Source organism: Ochlerotatus camptorhynchus, unplaced genomic scaffold (assembly GCF_037179485.1).
Source record: "Ochlerotatus camptorhynchus isolate MF236.1 unplaced genomic scaffold, CSIRO-AGI_Acam_v1.1 ptg000006l, whole genome shotgun sequence".
Lineage (NCBI taxonomy): Eukaryota > Metazoa > Arthropoda > Insecta > Diptera > Culicidae > Ochlerotatus > Ochlerotatus camptorhynchus.
This window is the reverse complement of record NW_027040498.1, coordinates 253932-262943: the sequence shown is the minus strand read 5'-3', so window position 1 is coordinate 262943 and position 9012 is coordinate 253932. Positions and strand designations below refer to the sequence as shown.

The 9012-nt window shown below is 47.5% G+C and overlaps 2 protein-coding genes across 2 annotated transcripts; both read left to right on the top strand.

The window, feature by feature from the left end:
* The first annotated feature begins 1978 nt into the window (after positions 1 to 1978).
* On the top strand, positions 1979 to 3167 carry LOC135717343 (uncharacterized). The gene is made up of 2 exons (XM_065239349.1): positions 1979 to 2419; positions 2481 to 3167. Exons 1-2 carry the CDS (start codon positions 1979 to 1981, stop codon positions 3165 to 3167), a joined length of 1128 nt encoding a protein of 375 aa, XP_065095421.1.
* Positions 3168 to 3794: 627 nt separating this feature from the next.
* Positions 3795 to 4808, top strand: LOC135717333 (uncharacterized). The gene has a single exon (XM_065239338.1). It carries the CDS (start codon positions 3795 to 3797, stop codon positions 4806 to 4808), a length of 1014 nt encoding a protein of 337 aa, XP_065095410.1.
* The last annotated feature ends 4204 nt before the right edge of the window (positions 4809 to 9012 follow it).

Genomic DNA, 9012 nt, shown 5'->3' with positions numbered 1-9012 from the left:
TGTCAAAAACACCATAACATGATTAATTGTCGATGGAAATTTGATAGGTTCCCGAGCAGAGGGTGAGAACAAAATGAAAACAAGAATTATGTTGTTTTCATTATTCCTGATAACTCAAATTGATTTCATTTTGATGGAGTTGATGGCTAACAGAACAAAAATGAGAGCTAAAAGATATGCGAAGAATATCAAAATTATAACATATATTGATATTAGTGAGAACTGCTTGATAACTTATTTTGATATAGATTTTTTTTCTCAAGCATTTTATAAAAATCTGTATTAATCTGTATTGTAATTTAAAAATCTGTGATAAATCTGTATTCTGTATCGGGTCTGTATTAAGATTAAAAAATCTGTATAATACAGATAAATCTGTATAAATGGCAGCGCTGCGACCGTGGCTCGAAAACCGGTCGATCGACAACACGGGGATTTTCGAACATAAGAAATAACTTTCGAAATGTCATTTTTAACCACGAGTTAAATTTAACTCGGCAAATGGTTCACAGCCTAAATTCAAAGCCGTCTTTCAGGATTTGATGGCTCACTCGGGGGATACAGACGCCATAAAACTGTATCACCTCGATAAAGCGCTCATCGGAGATGCAGCTGGTGTATTGAATACATTGAATACCAAGATCCTTAGTGAAGGGAATTATCAACAAGCTTGGGACATTTTGGAGGATCGCTACGAAAACAAGCGGGTTCTCGTAGAAACCCACATCCGTGGTCTGTTTTCACTACGAGAGATGTCATCGGAGACCCATAAGGAGCTGAGAGGTCTGCTAACCGAAGTTACTCACCACGTCGAGAGCCTGAAGTTCCTCCAGCAGCAGATCACTGGCGTTTCGGAGCACATGATTGTGTATCAGGTAGTCTCCGCGCTCGACAAATCAACCCGCAAAGCCTGGGAAGGGATCCAGAAAAAAGGAAATCTTCCCAAATACGAACCAACCATTGCCTTCCTGAAGTCCAGGTGCCAAATCAAGCAAGCTTTTCCACCATCGAAGATCCATCCGCAAAAGAGCCATGCAGCATCGACCAGCCCATCCCAACTGACGAACTTGTGTGAAATTTGTGGTGGTTCTCACCGCAACCACCAGTGCTCGGCCTTGTCCAACCTTACTCCTGCCCAAAAGAATGAGAAGATACGAACTTCTGGAGTCTGCTTCAACTGCTTGCGCAAAGGGCATCGATCCAAGGACTGCCCTTCCGACAAATCGTGCCACAAGTGTCAACGCCGACACCACACGTTGCTCCATGATGATGGGGCACCCCGCTATGAGAAGAAGTCCAACGTTTCCGCGGAAGCAGTGGCAAGCCCGCCTCTGGTTCCGGCTGCTCCGAATCAACCGATGTCGGTGCAGACGATTCCTGCCCCAGTGGATCCACCAGTGTCAACAACCTGTTCGTCGAATGTTGTCTCATTTCCCAAGACGGTACTGTTGCTGACCGCAGTGGTACATGTCTTGGATAAAGATAACCACCCATATCCGTGCCGGGTACTGTTGGACAGCGGCTCCCAAGTCAACTTTGTAACCGCCTAGGCCTCCCAAAGAAACCAGCCAACGTTCCGATCGTGGGAATCAACGCCCTACGGTCCCTCGCCCGAGACAAGGTGGTGGTCAGGTTCCAGTCCCGTGTATCCAATTTCCACGCAAGCCTCGAGTGTCTGGTTACCCCGAGAGTGACTGGCACGATCCCTGCATCGAGAATAGACATCACCAAATGGACGATCCCTGAAGGGGTAATCCTAGCTGATCCCAAGTTCCACAGTCCGGATAAGGTGGACTTGCTGATCGGTGGGGAGTTATTCTTCGATATCCTGAAACCTGGTCAGCTGAGCCTAGCCGAAGGTCTTCCACAAGTGTGAGACACTTATCTGGGGTGGATCGTAGCAGGTGCCATCAATGATCAGCTCGTGTCAAACGTGTCGCTCCAATCCAACACAGCCGTTGAAGACCTTGAGCAAAGGATGCACCGGTTCTGGCAAGTCGAGGAGGTTCCGGACGTTCCCAAGCTATCGACCGAGGAAGCAGCATGCGAAGCCCACTTCCTTTCCACCTGCCAACGTGACGAAACTGGAAGATTCATCGTGAAACTGCCGTTCAAGGACAATCTTCTCCAATTGGATAACTGTCGCAGTCTAGCTTTGAAAAGATTCCTGATTTTGGAGAAGCGATTAATCCGCAATCCCGAGCTGCAGGCTCAGTACGTGAACTTCATCCGGGAGTACGAAGCTCTCGGCCACTGCACCGAGATCAACGAGTCTGAAGATCCACCCAACAAGCAAACCTACTATTTGCCGCATCATGCAGTGTTACGTCCGTCCAGCTCGAGTACGAAATGTCGAGTCGTGTTCGACGCAAGTGCAAAGTTGTCGCCATCGGAACTCTCCCTGAACGATGTACTGCAAGTTTGGTCCAGTAGTACAGAACGATCTGCACCATATCGCGCTACAGTTTCGAAAATTCAAGGTTGCCATCACCGGAGACATCTCTAAAATGTACCGTCAAATACTCAAAGCCCTGTTGGATCGTAGTTTCCTTCGAATCTTTTATAAAGAGCACCCATCGTTACCCCTACAAGTCAAGGAACTCTGTACCGTTACGTACGGTACGGCATCGGTACCATATCAAGCAACCAGGTGTTTGCTGAAGCTCGTCGAAGAGGATGGTGAGGACTTTCCTGTCGCCGCTCGTATTGTGAAAGAAGAAACGTACATGGACGATGTACTCTCCGGTGCAGACTCGGTGGAGGACGCTATCGAGGCTCAACAACAGCTGAAGCAGCTCCTTGGACAAGGAGGTTTCCCCATTCACAAGTGGTGCTCAAATTCACCGGAATTCCTAGAGCATATTCCCGTGGAGGATCAAGAAAAAAGGATCACGTTGGAAGAGCATGGAGTGAATGAAGCCATCAAGGTGCTTGGTTTACTCTGGGATCCCTCTGCAGACTCGATACTCATAGCCTATCGTCCAAACCCAACATTGCATTCGCAATGGCCCACAAAAAGAACGATGTACTCCGAGATCGCCAAGTTTTTTGACCCCCTGGGACTGGTTTCACCGGTCATTGTTTTGGCGAAGCTTCTAGCGCAGAAATTGTGGCAGCTTAAGTCCGGGTGGGACGACCTGGTTGACGAAGACATCGCACAGCAGTGACGACAACTCCAAGATTCCTTGTCGCATCTTCACGAGATCGAGATCGCAAGGCGCGTGACGATGGACAACGTGGTCGCCTACGAGCTGCACAGCTTCTCTGATGCCTCCAACAAGGCTTATGGAGGCTGCATCTTTTTGCGAAGTATTTTTGGCGATGGCTCGGCGAAGCTTCGTCTCCTCACCAGCAAATCGAAACTGGCTCCCCTAAAAGAGCTGTCCATCCCACGAAAGGAATTGTGCGCCGCTCTCCTACTAACCCGGTTGGTACAGAAGGTGTTACCAGCCCTGGATATGACTTTCCGTGAAATAGTCCTGTGGTGCGACAGTACGGTAGTCCTCGCTTGGATTAAGAAACCTCTCAACCAGCTACAGTTGTTTGTACGGAATCGAATCGCAATTATACAAGAGCATACCAGTAAGTACCGGTGGGAGTATGTCCGGTCCCAACAGAACCCAGCAGACATCGTATCCCGAGGTCAACTAGTTGAATCCCTGAAGCACAACAGCCTTTGGTGGAATGGGCCCGAATTCCTGCAATGAGTTGAGTACTACGTAGATGCCCCTGAAGACGTTCCAGACGAGAAGCTACCGGAACTTAAGGCCTTGGTAGCAGGGCCAGATGTGAGTATGGACTTCCTATCTTTTCTTCCAAAGCTCAGTAGCTTCCGCATAATCCAACGAGTTGTGGGCTATGTCCTGCGATTCACTGCCAATTGTCAGAAAAAGGACCCGACCAATCGAGAGATAAAGCCCCATCTGACCGTCCGTGAGTTACGCCGCTCATCTGAAGTCATCATGCAAGTTTTGCAGAAGGCACATTTCTCCGACGAGAATAAGCTAATTCTGGCAAACAAACCCTGCAAGAGACTCGGAGGTCTTCGTCCAATTTACCACGACGGACAGCTTCGAGTAGGTGGTCGGTTGGACCGCTCCCAATTACCATTCGAAAGTCGCCATCCAATCATTCTGCCAGATAAGGATCCGGTAGTACGACTACTAATTCAACAAATGCACGTCGAGCTCCTTCACGTTGGGCAAACGGGCCTGATGAACGTCATGAGACAACGTTATTGGTTGCTGAACGCAAGATCCACCATCCGATTTATCACACACCGGTGCGTGAGATGCTTCCGGACGAATCGTACCACTCCCAACCAATTGATTGGAAACCTGCCAGTATCGAGAGTAGTGCCGTCACCCCCCTTCGCTGTGACCGGCGTGGATTACGCCGGGCCTTTCTGGACCAAGCAAGGCACACGTCGTCCAACTTTGGTGAAGTCGTACGTGGCCGTTTATGTTTGCATGGCAACCAAAGCCGTCCATTTGGAGGGCGTCTCCGATTTGAGTACCGATGCCTTCATGGCGTCCCTTCGACGATTTATCGCTCGCCGTGGAATGGTCCAAGAAATCCATTCGGACAACGCAACCAATTTTGAAATTTCCAACGACCCGGCGGACCCGCTGGTGATAACTCCAGCGCATTATTTGATTGGACGACCGCTGATCGTCCCAGCTGAACCTTCCCTGGAGAACGTCAAAGCATCCCGCTTGACACGGTGGCAACATCTCCAACTTATGCGCGAGCAATTCTGGCGTGCCTGGAGCCGGGATTATTTGAATACCCAACTGCGGGAAAATTAATCCGAAAACAAGCCGAGAATAGAGACAGGGTTTGCTTCTCTTTAGTAATTTGTGTTCATTATTTCTGACGAAACCACGCACCACACATATATAGGGTGTCCCAAAAAGTAAAAACACAGTTTATTATTGGAATAAAATAACGTGATGTTAATGAACTCAAATTTGTATTGCATATATACGTTCTCTATAGTATTTTCTTTCAATTGGATGAAAATAATTCGCAGTTCCTTTAATCGTATGCCATGTGAGCGCACTTTTAATCTAACGCTGCCCATGAGCTTCAGCACAGATTCCTTGGTGATAATGTTGGCCACTTTTGTCCAGTCGTTTTCAAATTCTTCGATTGTATTCGTTGCCTTAAAGTGTTTCCGTAGATATCCCTTGGAAAGGGCCCACAAAGTTTCGATTGACCGGGCCTCCGGACAATTCAGGAAGATTCATCTCTTTTGGCACGTATTGCACTTTGTTTGCTTTGTACCAAGCTACGGTGTCTTTCAAGTTGTTCATTGACACCAAATCGGACCAAAATCGGATCATGGACCGCAGACGCCGATTCAAACGATCCCGAATGAAAATGTCATTGTTCATCGTCTCCTTCGTCACAAATTGCTTTGGCAACTTGCCACACTCACATATCGCTTGCCAAACCATGGCCTTCTTACCAAATTGTTTGGTAAAAATTGACTTATCGGCATCGTCAACTTCTTAACCATCACGGACTGTCTTGTAGTCAAATTTGACGTATATTTCATCGTCCATGATAACACCCGCCAATTTTCAACACAGCAGCCCTCGGTTTGACGGATGCGACCTGTTTTCTGACTCCGTTTCCTCTGCCCGTTTCTTGTCTTGGTACGTTGAACGTTACTCTTCGATGTTCTCCGTTTTTTTTTGTCAAATCTTTTGTCAAGAGGCACTTTTCTTATTGATGAAGGTAGTGATTAATCCCAAATCACTTGCTTGCAGTAACGGATAAAGGTGAGTCTTCTTCTTAACATCGGTTTAGATCTCGTACCTCCTACGAGTGTGTGCAACTTGAATTATGCTATGCTATGCTAAGCACTTTTCTTATTGACGAAAGCTTGGTTTACGGCCAGATTTTGATGTGTCCTCCGATACTTACTTCCTCCATTTTCACCAACTTCCTTACTGATATGTTGGGAATAGTGCACCATTGTGCACGATGTGTTAGCGCTTTTCCGGGGAAATGCTTCGCATTTTGATTATTTTATACAAACAAATGTATTTTGCGGACACAAACATCGATGAACAGCTTCATCGGGGTAGAAACGGCGGCGAGTTGAAATGTATACCTTTTAGGACACCCTATATTAGAAAACTTATTATACATATACATACATACATGTCATGTTTTTGCATGGGATTCGAACCATCTACCTTCCGTTCACAAGCCGCTGGCCTTGCCTTCTGAACTATCCTAGAATGTATCATATGCTCATTAACCAATTCGTTGTTTATATGAGACCAATGTTACGTCTTCGCTTGTCCAATTTCCAAGGAAAGGGTTATTTTTCAAACTAGATCAATGCATTCGTTGTCGTGAGTGATGTGATCGATGATTACGACGATAGTCACCGGGGTTGGCTTTAGAAGTTCGTTCATTCGGAACTCTAATTGGACTTACCAAGTTGACGAATCTAACCGTGTGTAAACCATGTAAGCTAATAGAACACTCCAGCCTTCAGTGTCTATCTCCATCCTTTGAACCATTTTTAGGTTCCGTTCAAAATTGTCGATCAACCGAACGAGGGAATTATAACATTCTCGCTTGACCGGTTCTATTGAGAAAAGCGCATCGAGATAAATTTTGACAATGAGCTTTTTATTGTCGTAACGTAATTGGAGCAACTCCCACGCAACAACATAATTTGCAGAAGTAATCTCGATTGATTCAACCATTTGTTTAGCTTCCTTCGTTACAAAATGGTGAGTTGACAACCTGGAAGGAGCGGAATACCTACCCCTGGTCCTCACAAGTTCCTACTTCACGCCTCCTCGAGTCATATGATAACAAAAGACTACCAGCTGAAACATGGACACAGCTGGGTGGCGTAGCCTGGGCAATGTTGCCAGTCCGGCAATAGCAAAGTGAAGAGATGCGACGCGAACACTGGCGCGGTAACCATAGTACCAACAATCAATACGAAACCTACGATTTTAAATTGGCTCACTACTTGACTAGCCTATTGGTTCCAAGCAAACGATTAACGTATCCCATTCTAGTCGAAATTCTAGTACTACGCAATGTTTGTTTTGATTTGCTATGAAAGTTTGACAGATAAAATTGGTTTTTCCTATGTTTCGAGGGGTGAATCGATTAGTTTGGGACCGAAGAGAGTACCAGAGCTGAGCCAAAAAGTTGAGAACGTTATTTCGGGACCTTCTGGTCTTAGAGTTACCTCTATGATAGTACGGTGATAGAGGAAATGCTTCACCAAACCCGAGCGTCTGTTCACCATGGAGGTGCGGCTCAAAACGGCGTCTGTTCACCGTCCTAGTGCCAGCGTGGGACTCTAAACAGAGCTGTGCACGATGGTCCCCCGGCGAGACAGGGGGTTGGGACAGGCCCAACAAGCCGCCCTGAAAAAAAACAAAGTTGCAAATACCGAAGAAAGAACTACGGATCGGAACAATCGGCACAGACCTACGCGACGAAATAAGGACTACGATTGGAAACTCGGAACATGGAACTGCAAATCGCTCGGCTTCCCGGGTTGCGATAGGTTAATCTATGACGAACTTCAACCACGCAACTTCGAAGTCGTAGCACTGCAGGAACTTTGCTGAACGGCATCGAGCGGCTACTTTCTACCAGAGCTGTGGCATCACCAACGAGCTGGGAACCGGCTTTGTAGTGCTGGGTAAGATGCGCCAATGCGTGATTGGTTGGCAGCCGATCAACGCGAGGATGTGCAAGTTGAGGATTAAGGGCCGTTTCTTCAACTACAGTATCATCAATGTCCACTGCCCACACGAACGGAGACCCGACGACGAGAAAGAAGCGTTCTTTTTTTTTTCCTTTATTTAATGTCGGTCCCTGTTCCGCAATCTAGTGCCAATCACCGACGGACATCGATTGCCATCCATTGACGGCAACCGAATGTGCAGGAAGTTCGAGTATCGGGTACACTCTCGAGTCCCTTTGAATCTCGAAGGGGGTTACGGCAGGGTGATGGACTTTCGTGTCTGCTGTTCAACATCGCGTTAGAAGGTGTGATCATAAGAGTCGGGATAGACACGAGTGGCACGATATTCAGGAAGTCCATCCAGCTCCTTGGCTTCGCCGATGACATTGACATTATGGCACGGAACTTTGAGATGATGGCGGAAACGTACATCAGACTGAAGGCTGAAGCTAGACGGATTGGACTTGCCATCAACGCATCAAAGACAAAATACATGAAAGGAAGAGGTTCTAGGGAAGATAATGTTAGCCTCCCACCCCAAGTTCAGATTGACGGTGACGAAATCGAGGTGGTCGATGAGTTCGTGTATTTGGGCTCACTGGTGACCGCCGAAAATTATACCAGCAGAGAAATTCAAAGACGCATTATGGCAGGGAATGGTGCCTACTTTGGACTCCGGAGGACGCTCCGGTCGAATAAAATTCGCCGCCGCACTAAGTTGACTGTCTACAAGACGCTGATTAGACCGGTGGTCCTCTACGGCCACGAGATCTGGACTATGCTCGTGGAGGACCAACGCGCCCTTGGTGTTTTCGAACGGAAGGTGTTGCGTACCATCTACGGTGGAGTGCAGATGGATGACGGAACGTGGAGGAGGCGAATGAACCACGAATTGCATCAGCTGCTGGGAGAACTATCCATCGTCCACATTGCAAAAATTGGGCGACTACGGTGGGCTGGGCCGCCGCACGACGACCCAGTGAAAATGGTTCTAGAAAGCGACCCAACAGGAACAAGAAGAAGAGGCGCGCAGCGGGCAAGGTGGATCGACCAAGTAGAAGGTGACCTGCGGACCCTTCGCAGACTACGAGGCTGGCGAACTGTGGCCATGGATCGAGTAGAGTGGAGACGACTTCTTCGGACAGCAGAGGACAGCAAGGCCTTAGCCTGATTGGTAAGGTAAGTAAGAATTAGGCAACATTCAATTAAACTGCGACTGTTTGCAGATAACTTCTCCAGCCGGATCGCTCAGCAGATCGAAGAGCCTTTTGTAAGTT